Here is a 16001-nt window from a genome sequence, read left to right on the forward strand (position 1 = left end):
AGCACTTTTCTTTCCCTATCCGATTTGTTGGGATTGCTTATCAATGTGGTCTTCTTTTGTGCATAATCTCGTATTTGAAAATACCAATAAAAGGTCCCTGTTAGGCAGTCCAAACTTCTGGTGCAATTGCTCAAAAGACATCATAACCTCCCCATCGAACAGGTCCTCCAAGCAAGAGATGCCTCTGAACTTCCAAATTTTAAAGTAGCATCTGTCAGCCCTGGCTGAAATCCCGATGCTCCCCTATAGAGTATAAGGGGAGGTTTTTTGCAAGTTACCCTCATCTTGTCGCATTATCCTCCAGGCTTTAATTGTATTTAATACAATAGGGTTTTTTGCAATAGTCCATAATAGCTCTCATCTTATCCATAAATAGAAGATTGATGAGGGGACACTTTGCTTGGGAGGTCTCAATGTCTAACTAAGTTGGTTATGGGTCACAAAAACTGCACATATTTTAATCCACCTCCATTAAAAGGTTTTCTGCATGGCTAATCTTCAACCTTGATGTACATCGTTAACCCGTACTCGCAAAAGCAAATAACTCATGAACTCTGAGGGAGGAAGCATATTTCCAGTGCACTGTATTTTGTGAATTTGCTCCATTATTGAATTGTAGTTACACTAGTGGAAAAAGTGCTAATTTTTTTTGTCTGTTGAACCATCACCTGCAATATCAATGTGCAGCATAAACCTGGAACCATTACTGTACACAATCTCACTCAACTAATTTATACATTAGAAAAAGCTAACAGTCAATCATTTGCTCATATCAGAAGATTATCTATTTTGGATTCCAGCCTCTTTTGCAAATATTTCAAATAATTAAGTAGGTTTTCAAATTCTCATGCCTTGCCCTCAAGATAGAAGGTGAAAAATTCAGCATCCTGTGGCCTCCATTGTTACGAAAAGTAAAAATATTAAATCTTTGAACAAGTGCGCAAGGATAAATCCAACATTGGAACAGGAGAATTGATGTTTTGGGCACAAGCCCTTCATCAGGAACATCGATCCTCCTGGTCCTTGGATGCTGCCTGACTTGCTGTGCTTTTCCAGTATCACACTCTTGGCTCTGATCTCCAGCATCTGCAGTCCTCACTTTCTCCTAAATCTAACATTTACAAGCTATTCAATTTACCTCTGGCTATGAGAAATAGTCCAGGACAAAATTGGCAAATAATTGGGACAAATGTGGATTGATTAGGGAAAGTCAGCACTGATTTGTTAAACAGCAGTTTTTTTGTTTATATATTAGGAATACATGGAGGGGATATTGTGGTCGACATGGTGTATAACGAATGCAATTTGGCAGTCCATAATAAGCCACATAACAGACTTGGCAGCAAAGTTGAAGCTAATTGGAAGTGACAGCATGGATTCAAAGTTGGCTGAATGACAAGAAACAGAGTGGCAATGGACCTTTGAGACCAATGGACCTGGGCTGGAGGGAGCTGCACAATAAGGTGTTCCAGGAGCCACAATTAAGGGCTCTGCTTTACTTGATATATATTAATAACTTAGACTGGGATGTATACTTAGACTTGGATGTATATTTGGATTCTTATATAGAATGGCCAAGGACAGCAGACATTCAGAACACGAACATCTGTACGTTCCCCTCCAATTCGCACACATTCTGACCTGAAAATATATTGCCATTCCTTCATTGTTGCTTGGTCATAATCCTGGAACTACTTTTGAACAGCACTGCATATACACAAGATAGATTGCCACGGTTCAATACGGCAGCTCCCCACTCATTTTTAAGGATAATTAGAGATGGGAAGTAAACCTGCATCATCAGTGATGCTTCCATTTCCTGAGTAAATATGGATGAAAACATTGACAAGACTTTTGTTGAATGAAAGATTTCATGTTAATGAGTTGGTGAAATTAGAATTGCTCTCTTTAGAGAGAGGGACAAGACTTGATGGAGGCATTCAAAATCATATGATGATTTAGACAAAGTAGACCCAGGACACTAATGTGAGATAGTTGACAAAAGTACTAACAATAATATGAAGAGAAAATTACATAGACATTGACTGCTTAAGATCAGAAATGCATTGCCAGAAGGTGTGACAGAGATTTAATAATGGCTTCCAAAGAGGATTGGACAAACAGCTGCAGAGAAAAATATTTCAGGGCTATGTGGAAAGAGTGGGGGGAATTGGGACTAGGGGAATTGATTTGGCAGTGATTTAGCATGGATATGATGGGCCAAATTGCCACATTCTGTATTGTAACAAATTATGATTTACTAAATATTTCTTCTACAACTCCTGCATTCTCTTTCAATTGGCCTTTTCATTCTGAACATGAACATTTCCATTTACTGCAATTTGCAGTGGACACCACCAGGTGTCTTTGTTAGATGTTGATCAAGAGATTGGATTAGTTTGCCAATCATCCTGCTTATGCACCACTTTTAGTAGTATGGTAGAGTGGGAATCATTCATATGTGACATTGAAATACACAGTCTGTGAATTCACTTTAAATGGATATTTTATTGTTGAACCGAACAATGTCTGGAAGTACAGACAGTGACCTGGATCTGCCCGTCATCAAATTGTCAGAGGGCAGGCACCTCACCCAAGGTGTGTCATGGCCCTGTGAAAGTCATAAAGTGATAACCTCCTCAAGGTTGTCTTGGAAAGTTGAACCTCCACTTGGCAATTCCTCTTTTTCTTGGGATCCTTGAAAAAAAAATGTCTCCAGCTCAGACTTAGAGTCAGAGGCTTCAGGCACTTTCAAAATACTTCTCTGGATAGTTACCCAGGAAATGTTAAGGTGGGATTCTTCAGTCTAAGTTCTAAGTGACTGTCTAATTGACACCCTCACACCCCTGCAACCCCACTCACAATGAGTCTCTTGACCCTGTCCCTCTTATTCCTGATGAAGGGCTTATGCTCAAAACGTCGAATTCTCTATTCCTGAGATGCTGCCTGCCCTGCTGTGCTTTGACCAGCAACACATTTGCACCCATATCTTCACTCAACTACCCTTTCCTATGTGACAAGCATTTGACTAGCTCCCCCAATCCAACATGACAAGCCTTCACTAGGCTACCCCTAATCTACCTCATGTACCCCACCCCCGCCATTTAAACATGTCTCAATTTGACCTGATAACCCATCCCAACCCATTTACATCCATTCATTTCCATTGGACATTGAATTGTATTTTAGGGCAACTAGACTCTAAAACACAAAAGGCATGTCTTTTGTGCTGATTCGCTTCAGTTCTTCTGGCTGCTGTATTGGAAGTCTAGCATTTTAAACATGTCCAGGTTAAACAATTCTTTTGTCTGATTGGCATTGTACACAGTAGTAATGACATTTTCTCTCAAATTCCTTATCGAATTTGTTGACTAACTTATATTTATGACTGCTAAGTTTGGACATGAAAATATTCTCTTCATGTATCCCATCATTCCCAACTATGCAGATGTCTGGATAGCTAAGAGCTGAAAGCATTCCCATTCCTTTCACTTATCACTGAACTCACGAGGAACACTAATGGCAACTGCCACCAATAAAGTTTTGTAGAAAATTTTATTTCCAAAATGAAATGCCAGGATCAAGTTCAAGGGTATCTGCCAGTCTCTGCGTCCAAATAGCAATTACAAACCTGTTAAGCTTCAATTATATAATTTAGATGTCATTTATATCCCTTGGATAAAATTACATCCTTGTAATTCACCCCTGTCCATTAGCCTCTAAGTACACATCCTTATCAGCTGTTTACTACCCCCAACTGATCACATTATGTAACGATTTTAAATTAATGAATTGAAGTAAGACAATCCTGTTTGTTGTGTAATTTCAGTTTCTTTGCATACAGTACCAAAGAAACTGAAAATCGAATATGCGATGTTGAAACATATGTTTGTATGCGTGCTAAATTACAATGTTCTTCAGATCATTCTGACCGTTTAGTTTCAGGTTCTGTCCAAACATCTTTCCGGAAAGACATCTTTCTTTGAACAGCTAAATCTTTCACTTCATGTCGTCTGACTCAAAGGACGGTGAACGGCAGTCCATCTGTCGTTTGTAAGATTTAACCTTTGTAATTTGGAGTCAAGAACCATCCTTCAACACAAATAGATACGCACCGTGGAATCTAAAAGTGGATTACTACATCGGATAAATTATACATGTTATGAATTTTCTGACCAACTGTACTACAGCTTCAAAGGGAATGCAGGGTACTTTTATTTATTAAACAATGGCCTAGGTTCCGCTGCTTGAGTTCTATGAAACGCTCCGGTACCACAAACCATCCGAATGTTCAGAAGAGCAATCATCCGAGGATCGCTCCCTTTAATAAATACATCAGTTTCTATTTAGTATTGGGAACCGTTCCAATGAGGGCTTTCAAAGTTGCAGGGTTCGAATTGAAGTGCATGCAATCACAATCAACGGCTACCTACCAGAAATTGGGCATTCGGAATCACTTAAAATGCACCCTACATGGTGAGCAGTTATATATATAATATAAACATACCAACAAAATACAATTCAATTAACTTGGACTATGCTGAGCGCTGTGGGAATCTAACAGCAATATACATTTTATAGGCCTAAATGCAATCTCAGTGTGCAGCATGGACTAACCCATTCAATTAATTGTTAAAACATTCATCTTATCCGAATGGCAACAGAGACACATATTTAAACATATTTTACGAAAGCATCGAAATTCAAAGTGAGTCGCCTTTATGCAGGAAATAGGGATTTCAGATCAATAATATTTTGACATGACTAACGGAAATAAAAATGTCTTTATGAATATCGTCTTACTAGATGTTCCAAGATTAAATTTTTCTAAATAGGTAAGGAATGAGGGGAAAAGTTGTGAATCAAATATAATTCCTTTTCAAATTCTAGAACCTACACACTTGAATTATTGGCGTACACTAAGCAGTTAATTGAAAGTCCAAAAGGAACTAACCAGATTTAATTTTACCTTAACCTTGCATACGGCCGGATAATGGGACGCCCGAACCACGAACGGGATTATAAATGCACAAATGCCTAAAGAAATCAAGATAAAATACCTGATTATATCATCGCTGTGACCCAGAAAGAATTTTTGTTTATGTTCCCGCGTGTTATAAACCACTCCAACACCCGCAACGAAATAAACGATTTCCTTGGAAGCGGTATAGTAGAGATTGTTCCGACACTGATGTCCACGGTAGCCATAAACCCACTCCAAGCGCAGGTGGCAGTTCGGTGCCGCTCCATCAGCCATATCGCCTCGTCCCACTGTTACTGTCACTGTCACAGCGCGACGCCGGCCTTAGCTGAATATCTCCTCTTCCTAACCTTGTCTTCCCTTGCCTTTACAGCACCCGACTGAAGATGCGCGAACATTCAACAGTTGTCATGCATTTTATTTTTTCTCTCTCTGGTGCTCTCCCACGCACACTGTGCAAACACGAACGTCAGTAACGCATGACGTCAAACCCTTATTTATAAATATAATTTTTCTTCAACAAGATAGAGAGCCTTGCAAAAACCTCCGCGGGTTGACAGGTTGCCTTCGCTCTTCGTCTTTTGCCAGCTGTTGTATATCCAGCGCTTTAACACCTCCGCCCGCCGCGCGCATGTTTGTCCCCACCCACGCCAGCCGAGCCAACCACTTGTCGGCATCTTGCTGATGGACATTGCTGATAGCCAATGAGAAATCTAGTCCACACGTCAATCAGGCTCAGCTGCCGCCCACTTCCAGTCTCTCATCCTTTGGTGCTCCTGCCTGATTGTCACTGGCGGAGGAAAGCAGCAGGAGGCAGTAGGAAATAAGGGCTGATTTGATCAGCGGAACGATTAACTAATGGTGCGAGGCATCGACCTGGAGCCGTCAATCAAACCAGTTTTAAGGGGCTGGAAATCTTGAAACGGAGTGTGAAAAGACTAAGGCAGGCATGTGTGGGAAAATAGATCACAACCTTCCCAAGGTATAAACAATAATCGACTACGGTACTGTCACTAACCTCGTCTTGATGAAGGGTCACACAGTACCTGAAACTGTAGTACCGGAATACAGTACAGATGCATGTTACAAATTTGAAATAAAAGCAGAATATGCTGGAAGCTATTATCTATGCCTCCCCAGACACCATCTGACCTGCTGAATATTTCCAGCATTTTCTGCATCTATGGTTGAAACCTTTTTTTTAATCTTTGCTACCTGACCTGCTAAGTGTTTAGGCTTCTTCTGTGTTCTTCTTTTTCAGGTTTCCAATAGTCACAAATTTTATACTTTCTTTCCCTCGTCAGTTTAAAATATCTGCGTTCTTGACTTTTTAGATTAGATTAGATTAGACTTACAGTGTGGAAACAGGCCCTTCGGCCCAACAAGTCCACACCGACCCGCCGAAGCGCAACCCACCCATACCCCTACATTTACCCCTTACCTAACACTATGGGCAATTTAGCTTGGCCAATTCACCTGACTTGTTTTCATTTTTTCTCCAAACAAATCCAGCGAGTATTCACTTGTTTAAATGCTGAATAAATCATTTATCTTAGTGTCATAGTTCAATTTCTGAAATAATGAGAAAATGACATTGATGTGGCATGATTGACAAAACTAATAAATGAATATTCCGCATACAAGACTTATTAGAATATCCAGGGCGATTTAATAAAAATATTATGACATGCTTTACAAATGTATCAATTGCAAGATACTGTTCATGTAAGTAAAAGAATGTACTTCTTCCTGCAATGATATTTAAACACACAGGCAGCGCTTTTATTTTACGAATGGTCATTGATACTGACAACTGGAACAAGCTGATTGACAAGTCACAGGGAAGCTCAAGGTCGTAATCACTACCGTGCTTTAGATTGCCGGTTTTAAAAATCACACCAAATGTAATTATAAACAAAAAAGAAAACGTCACGCAGCTTATCATGATGACTGTATTTTGTGGTAAATATTATTCCATATGTAGTTGCGCTTCTTCCCAGCGCAAGATATATAAAATTGCAGCTGCTTCTCTGTTGGGCAGTGATATGGCCACCGTGTGGTTTGCTAGGACCCCGGGAAGCCGTTGCTGGGGGTGACGGAGGTAGGCCCCGATTCAGTCCTCGGGGATTGGAGTACGATGGGGCTGGATATGGATCCGATGTTTCTGGCCTGGAGTTATTTCAGAAGGCGCAAGTTCCAATTCTGTGCTGATATCTGTACGAAGCTGCTGGAGAGCAACCCGTATGATCAGGTAGTGCAGAAGCGGTAGTGCCATTAAGACAGAATTTGTCACAAATGTTTTACCCTTTCGTGATCGATACACCAAAAAGTCGAGGAGAAATCTGTGCAGGATTGCCTAATGTTGATCGGGCGAATGGTGCGTGCTGCATGACTGAGTTATACCACGAACAGCGAAGTGAAATGCGAGCTCCAAATCATCATCGGAAATACACTACAATAAATTTATAATATCGAGAAAGCATTTTGGGAATTCTTTGTCAGATTAAAAAACGAATTCCTCCGTCTTTCATTTGCTCTTAGGTCTACGCATGTGAAGACTCGTTTCCTTAGAACGAGTCCGCTCACAGTTTTATTTAATCTAGATTTTTAAAAAAAAAGTAGTTCCTTGGACTCAACCTTTTTGAGATTCAGTCGAATTAAGGTACTAACACTGATTATTGCAACAATATTTCCTCAATTCAGCAATTCCTTTTCAGCTATTCTTTAAGTATCTACTGACTTTATTTAACCAAACAAATGTATATACAAAATAACTTCATGAAAAAAGCTATGGGACTTTGGTGTATTTGTAAATGAATATTTTCTTGAAGAAAATGTATGGTTTCCTGCAATGTTTTTATTCAGTTTCATATGTTTTACATATTAATGTTTTTTGATGCATTGTTTCAATTCAAAATGCCCTTTGTAATTCGTCATGAATCAATTCCTTATTTTACATCTCTGGATATAGAGAAATTAAAATAATGCAATCACTTCATTTTATGCAGTCATGTGCTTAGATCAATATGTGGAATTAGAAATCACTTTCCTGGGGTTAAATATTGTCAGACCACTGCATAATATTTGAAAATACAAAATATTGATTGATAAAACCTGAAAACAGCATAATGTAACTGTTGTATTTCCTTATGTGTTATCTCTGGGTGTCTTTTTTTGAAAAAAAACAAGTCCAAAGTATGATCAATTTGTTGAATTATAGCAATAATTATGGAGTAGTTGCTTCCTGTATCATTGCTCAAAGGAAAACATCAATGAGTGTGAACAGGTAGATTTTACCCACCAACCAGTGGTCAATAGAAGCGAGTTTGAGGCAGCAGTTGCAATCATAGTTAATTTGCTATGAAACAGGAAAAACACTCGCAGTTATTAATTCCATGTCAATCCTTTAAGTTTCAGTTAAGTTGCATTTAATTGTGTTTTTACTTTAAAATTAGGCTAATTTTTTTTTCCTGTGAAGAATTTGATGTGCTCATACCAAAATGCTAGATTTAAGTCCCTTCAGTCACTTTATTGGTGAAAAATTACTATGTCCATTACTCGATGGTTTTCTGTCTCTCTCTCTACGGGTTCAGTCATAAATATGAAAGGATCAAATCAAATTAGAGGAGAATTAAAACAAGTGGATTGGCAGATAATATTTACATAATTTCAGGAGACAAATGCAGTAACTTTTTGTTTTGAAAGCTCATATGAAGTAAGTAGAAATAAATACCTAAGATCATATAGGAAAAATGGATTAACAAACAGAGGAAGAAATACCCTACTAAAATCTTGTACTTCAAAACCATAAGATGTATGAGCAGAAGTAGGCCATTCAGCCCATTGAGTCTGCTCCACCATTCAGTAAAATCATGGCTGACCTAATATTCCTACTACCATGCCTTTTCCCTCTAGCCTTTAATTGCCTTACTCATTAAAAAAATCTGTCTATCTCATCTTTTGAATATAATGAATGAATCAGCCTCAAGCCCTCTGCAATAAAAATTCATTGAATTCACTCCCCTCTGAGAGAAGAAATTTCTCTTCACCTGTTTTAAATATCCAACCCAGGCATTATGCCCTCCCCTGGGAAAACAATCTTTCCAAATCTAGGTTAAAACTCACACAACAGCATGTTATAGTCCAACAGGTTTAATTGGAAGCACACTAACTTTCGGAGCGACGCTCCTTCAAGGAGCGTCACACCGAAAGCTAGTGTGCTTCCAATTAAACCTGTTGGACTATAACCTGCTGTTGTGATTTTTAACTTTGTACACCCCAGTCCAACACCGGCATCTCCAAATCATCTCCAAATCATTTCCAAATCCACCCTGTCAAGTCCTCTAAGAACCTTGTAGAATGAAGTTGCCACTCAGTTTTCTAATTTTCAATGAATGCAGCCCAACCTATTCAACATCTCCTCATAACACAATCACTCCTGTCTGGTATCAGCCAAGTGATTCATCTCTGGAGTGCCACCATTGCCGATTATATTTTTCTTCAGATAAGGAGACCAAAATTGTTCAGTTTTCCACCTGTGATCTGGCAAGTGCCTATGTAATTTTAGCAAAACCTCTCTTCTTCCATACTCCATTCCCTTTGAAAAAAGGCCTAAATTTAATTTCCTTTCCTTTTTATTACCTGCTGAACTACTAACTTTTTGTGATTCATGCAGTAGGATTCCTAAATCCCTCATGCTGCAGATTTTTGTAGTCTTTTGCCATGTAAATAATACTCAGCTCATCTAATGGGTGGTGGTATATATAGATCATATGGAATACAGGGAGAACTAGCCATTTGAATACAAAACTGGCTTGAAGGAGGGTTGCTTTTCAGATTGGAGGCCTGTGACCAGCAGTGTGCTACAAGGATCCATGCTCTGTCCACTGCTTCTTGTCATTTTATATAAATGATTTGGATGTGGACATGAGATATATGATTAATAAGTTTGTAGATGACACCAAACTTGGAAGTGTAGTGGACAGTAAAGAAGGCAATCTCTGTGTACAACAGGATTTTGATCAGATGGGCCAATGGGCTGAGGAATGGAAGATGAACTTTAATTTAGATAAATACGAGGTGCTGTGTTTTGGAAAGGCAAATCTGGGCAGGGCTTGTACACTTAATGGTAAGATCCTGGGGAGTATTGCTGAACAAACAGACCTTGGAGTGATGGTTCATAGCTCCTTGAAAATGGAGTCGCAGGTAGACAAGATAGTGAAGAAGGTGTTTAGTGTGCTTGCCTTTTATTGGTCAATGCATTGAGTACAGGAGTTAGGAAGTCGTGTTGCAATTGTACATGACAGTGGTTAGGCCGTTTTTGGAATACTGCATTCAATTCTGGCCTCCGTGCTGTCATAGGGTGTTGTGAAATCGGAAAAGACTTACAAGGATGTTGTCAAGGTTGGAGGGTTTGAGCTACGGAGAGAGGCTAATAGCTTGGGGCTATTTTCCCGTACGTGTCAGAAGCTGCGGACCTTTTATAGAGGTTAATTAAAATCATGAGGTGATGGATAGGGTGAATAGACAAGGTCTTTTACCCGTGGTGGCTGCAGTCCAAAACCAGAGGGCATAGGTTCAAGGTGAGAAGGGAAAGATTTAAAAGGGACCGAAGGGGCAACATTTTCACCCGGGGGGTGATGCGCATATGGAATGAACTGCTAGAGGAAATGGTGGAGACTGGTACAATTACAACATTTAGAAGGCATCTGGTTGGGGATGTAAATAGGAAGGATTTAGAGGGATACCAAATGCTGGCAAATGGACGAGTTTTATTTAGGATATCTGGTTGGCATGGACGAGTTGGACCGAAGGGTCTGTTTCCATGCTGTATGTCTCTGACTCGAAGTTGCCTTCCTAAAAATGCCACCCACCCCACCATGGGTTTCTATCTTATATAACATTAGGCTATGTTTAGCGCTTTCTGAAAATCCAAATGTATTATATCCACTACTTCCCCACTATTTATCCTGCTTGTTAGAGGAACAGATAAGTCTGTAAACATGGTGAAAACAATGACTGCAGATGCTGGAAACTAAATTCTAGATTAGAGTGTTGCTGGAAAAGCATAGCAGTTCAAGCAGCATCCGAGGAGCAGGAAAATCGACGTTTCGGGCAAAAGCCCTTCATCAGGAATCGATGAAGGGCTTTTGCCCGAAACGTCGATTTTTTTTTCCCCCCTGCTCCTCGGATGCTGCCTGAATTGCTGTGCTTTTCCAGCAACACTCAATCTAAAGTGTGTAAACATGTTGATAGACATCAAATGTTTTCTCAGATTGCAAAATAAAATATGAGAAAGCATAGACTGATGTAACAGAATAGCTCTCTTTTTAAATGAAAATGAGGGGCCTGCTGGAGAAAATTATAGCATTGACCTATTTTTCTAATCAACCTGTTCAGAAGTTATTACGCATCTCTGAAGCAGGTGGGACTTGAACACAGTCCTCCAGTCCAGGGTAGGGACACTACCACTGTGGAAAATTATAGCATTAAAATATATTCAAAACATCATATTAGCACATTATGGTAAACACTCCTTATATCTACTTCCTGAAGATATTCACAAGAGAAAACACAAGTGTCACGCTTCTAGAAAGGGAGGGTGGGAACAGTAAAAAAAGAGTACAAGGCCCAAATTCATTATCAAGTCCTAAAACATACAAATCTCTTGAATTGGATGACATTTATGCCAACAAGAAGATTTTGAGATAAAAGCAAAAGACTGCGAATGCTGGAGATCTGAAACAAAACAGTGTTGGAGAAACTCAATCAGTTTAGTAGCATCTATGAAGAGCGAAACACCATTAATAGTTAAAGTCTGGTATGGCTCCGAGGTTAGAAGATTAGGCAATTGTGTGTGTGTGTGACCACTGCTAAGTGACAGGCTTTAACTGCCCTTTTCCTATGAGCTATCTGGAATAGCAACCTGAATTATGAATATAAAAGCAGCAAAAGTAAAATAGACATCACTTTCCCCTGCCACCGCAGGAACTGTAAAACCTGTGCCCATACCTCCTCCCTCATTTCTATCCAAGGCCCTAAAGGAGCCTTCCGCATCCATCAAAGTTTTACCTGCACATCCACTAATATCATTTATTGTATCCGTTGCTCCCGATGCAGCCTCCTCTACATTGGGGAGACTGGGCACTTCCTAGCAGAGCGCTTTAGGGAACATCTCCGGGACACCTGCACCAATAAACCACACCACCCCATGGCCCAACATTTCAACTCCCCCTCCCACTCTGCTGAGGACATGGAGGTCCTGGGCCTCCTTCACCACCGCTCCCTCACCACCAGACGCCTGGAGGAAGAACGCCTCATCTTCCGCCTCTGAACACTTTAGCCCCAAGGCATCAATGTGGACTTCAAGAGTTTCCTCATTTCCCCTTCCCCCACCTCACGCTAGTTCCAAACTTCCAGCTCAGCACTGTCCCCATGACTTGTCCGATCTGCCTAGCTCCTTTTCCACCTATCAACTCCACCCTCTCCTCCCTGATCTATCACTTTCATCCCCTCCCCCACTCACCCATTGTACTCTATGCTACTTTCTCCCCATCCCACCCTCCTCTAGCTTATCTCTCCACGCTTCAGGCTCACTGCCTTTATTCCTGATGAAGGGCTTTTGCCCGAAACATCGATTTCGTTGCACTTTGGATGCTGCCTGATTGCTTGCTTTTCCAGCACCACTGATCCAGAATCTGGTTTCCAGTATCTGCAGTCATTGTTTTTACCACATCAATGTATCTGGGCATTTCATGAGCATCCTTTGGTGGATATAGTCAATTGTCATTTGCTTTGAATGCTTATGTAAATGTGTACTTTCTGCACCCCAAACCTTCACTTGGGGTGTCAACTAATAGCACATCCATCATAATTAACAACTTGTTAATTATTCTTTGTGTAATGGTAGTATTTAGGAAGATCCAAAGTCACAGCATCTTTTTTTACATTTATTTTGGAAGTAAAAGTAAGCATGATTGACTTCCTTCAATTCTGTGTAACATAATTAAATTGTTCATCAAAAGTAAGCTTGAGGTTTATCCATGCAACAACCTCACAAACAACAATGGTTAAGTGGGGGAAAAAATAGGTCTGATTTTAATTTCTTTAAGAAAGTTGATTTAATCTACCATTATGGTAAAACCAAGACATTGATCTTGATTTTGCATATGTAGTGATAGTGTTCACTTTCATTACTCAGTGAAACTGACAGTGACTTATGATATCTGCACAAGTGCGGGGAAACCGAGGAATCCACAAGTAGTTGTACCTGATTTCCTGCTTCTTCAGAGATGTGCTTTTGATGGAAATCACTAGTACTTTCACTTTAATTGCCATTATTCTTTCTCTAAAAGCCCTTATTTTTAAAGAAAAAAGTTGTTGAATTAAGTGATTTTTAAATGGCCTAATATTCCATTACTGCCAAACAATCTTTCTATCTGAGAAGCCATTTTATATCAACAAAATGTTAAGTTTCTCCATTCATTCCTTGATAAAATATCAGGATACTTAATTTTAAAATATTGATTTCAATATTTCAGCTTCCATGCATGTGTTTCATCTTTATTTGTTTTTCTGTAAGATTATAAAGTGAATGTTAAAAAAAAACTTGTTACTTTAAGAATTATTCAATCAGCAATCAGATTGGCTAACTAATGTTACACCCCAGAGATCCCCCTCCAGTTGACGTCATAACGAAATTAACGTTAGGTAAAACCCGCATCTCATGGATGTTCAGCATGAGATTAGCTGTGAGCACAATCAGTTCTTGCTGTTTGAAAAACTTAAGCTATTGTGTGCTTAAATGTCCAAAATGAATTTGATAAACTCTCAGACTTTTAAATGGATTTTAAAGCATGGTAATTGAGGGAAAAACTGGGGAATCGGTTTTTCAAAACATTACTGAAGCAAGTTGAACATTGGGCAGACAATTGAATGCAGACAAATGGAAAGTACAGTACCTGAAGCATAAACATGGAGAAATTCTTGATGAAGGGCTTATGCCTGAAACATCGGTTCTCCTGATCCTTGGAGGCTGCCTGACTGGCTGTGCTTTTCCAGCACCACACTCTTCAACTCTGATCTCCAGCATCTGCAGTCCTCACCTTTTTCTCTATATAGTTTAAAACCATATGATACTAGTCTGAAAAAGGTCTGAATTTGTCAGACTGTGACCCCAATTGCAGTTGCCTAGAAATTTAATGCTCAAGAGATCTGAACAATGTCCCGTAATAGCAGTAAATATGAACTATAGAATTTAAACTATCATCTGATTTTTAGCCTGTGAAAGGTCTCAGTTATAACGCAAGTTTTTAAAAAGGTCAAACTAAATTGACTGCAGTACTCACCTGGCCACAGATTTAGGCAAAATTCAGGAGACCCATGTGGAGTGAACAAAGCCACCTGCACTAAAATTACCATTTTTGTCTAAAGTAATTGAAATAAGGCAACTGAATCAACATCAAGAAATTCACATATGCTGTTTAATTCACATTTGTATAATTTCACAAATTGGAAGATGAAAAGCTTATCTATCAGTTATCTGGTTTGGAAAGACAATAAAGCTGGGCTTCAGATTACACACCTAAACTATATTTCGACAGTTGCTTTCTTCATCAGAGCCGAAAAAAGAACATGGGTTTATAATAGCAGAATGTTTGCACTCTTTCTACCTGGTTCCTTCATCTAGAAAAAGCAGTGACCAGTGGAAAGCACCTTGTGAAAATTTACCATACACTGAGAACTCTGCCACCATATTCTGCTTATGGATATGAGTCAACAATTAATCAACTGTGGCCCCAGATTTTAAAATCCAGCATCTCAAGGACTTCTAAATTGTGTAACTCTATTTCTCACTATACCAGACACATACAAAATACATATAAGTTATTAAATGTATTTTTTTCTGTTAATGGACAATAGATTCCTCTTTTTCTCAAGAAAACCTTGGTAATTGGCTCGATCATTTGCCGGCAAGTTGTGTTTTAATTGAAGAATAACTTTGCTAAAAAGAAACTATAAGATTATTTGCTTTGACCATCTGTAAGTGGGTTTAAGAGGAGAGCTGATACTTTTCCCGCCTTCTTTTCAGTCACAAATAAATATTCAGGCATTACTCTTCTAGAGATGTATAAGAAAATTGGCATTTCAATATAAATTAAACTGTGCAAGCAAAATTTAGCATTAAAAGTCAAGTTTGAGAAACAACAAGGATTCATACTTGAAACATTTTACTCATAACCATGAATGATAACCAGTTGGAATGGACTTCTGTGCATTATTGAGATACAAACTCTGTAATTTTGGTGAAAGTGACCACAACTGCCTCACATTCTACATAGCTATGGAGAAGGAGAGGATTAGGCAAAATGGGAGGATATTTAATTGGGGAAGAGGAAACTATGATGCGATTAGACTTGAGTTGGGAAGCATGGATTGGGATCAATTGTTCCATGGTAAAGGCACTATAGACATGTGGAGACTGTTTAAGGAACAGTTGTTGCAAATGGTGAATAAATATGTCCCTCTGAGACAGGCAAGAAGTAGTAAGATAAAGGAACCTTGGATGACGAGAGCGGTGGAGCTTCTCGTCAAAAGGAAAAGATTAGATTAGATTACTTACAGCGTGGAAACAGGCCCTTCGGCCCAACAAGTCCACACCAACCCGCCGAAGCGCAACCCACCCATTCCCCTACATTTACACCTTTACCTAACACTATGGGCAATTTAGCATAGCCAACTTACCTGACCTGCACATCTTTGGACTGTGGGAGGAAACTGGAGCACCCGGAGGAAAACCACGCAGACACGGGGAGAATATGCAAACTCCACACAGGAAGTCACCTGAGTCAGGAATTGAACCCGGGTCTCTGGTGCTGTGAGGCAGCAGTGCTAACCACTGTGCCACCATGCCGCCCACTTACAGGGTAGCTTACATAAGGAAGCTAGGGTCAAGCTCAGCTCTACAGGATTACAGGCAGGCGAGGAAGGAGCTTTAAAATGGTCTGAGGAGAGCCAGGAG

At 39.6% G+C, this 16001-nt stretch overlaps 2 protein-coding genes across 6 annotated transcripts in view; one reads left to right on the top strand and one right to left on the bottom strand.

Annotated features, from left to right (window-relative positions):
- Positions 1-5257, bottom strand: part of LOC132818362 (echinoderm microtubule-associated protein-like 5) — a 230332-nt gene extending 225075 nt beyond the window's left edge. For all 4 annotated transcript variants that reach the window (XM_060829315.1, XM_060829312.1, XM_060829313.1 and 1 more), the window contains exon 1: positions 5061-5257. In XM_060829315.1, coding sequence (XP_060685298.1) covers positions 5061-5257 — 197 coding nt within the window. The remainder of the gene's footprint in view (positions 1-5060) is intronic.
- Positions 5258-7058: 1801 nt separating this feature from the next.
- Positions 7059-16001, top strand: part of ttc8 (tetratricopeptide repeat domain 8) — a 61656-nt gene continuing 52713 nt past the window's right edge. For both annotated transcript variants that reach the window (XM_060828521.1, XM_060828522.1), the window contains exon 1: positions 7059-7232. In XM_060828521.1, the coding sequence (XP_060684504.1) occupies positions 7119-7232 (114 nt within the window). In that variant the 5' untranslated portion in view covers positions 7059-7118. The remainder of the gene's footprint in view (positions 7233-16001) is intronic.

This window comes from Hemiscyllium ocellatum, chromosome 8 (assembly GCF_020745735.1).
Source record: "Hemiscyllium ocellatum isolate sHemOce1 chromosome 8, sHemOce1.pat.X.cur, whole genome shotgun sequence".
In the NCBI taxonomy this organism is placed as follows: Eukaryota; Metazoa; Chordata; class Chondrichthyes; order Orectolobiformes; family Hemiscylliidae; genus Hemiscyllium; species Hemiscyllium ocellatum.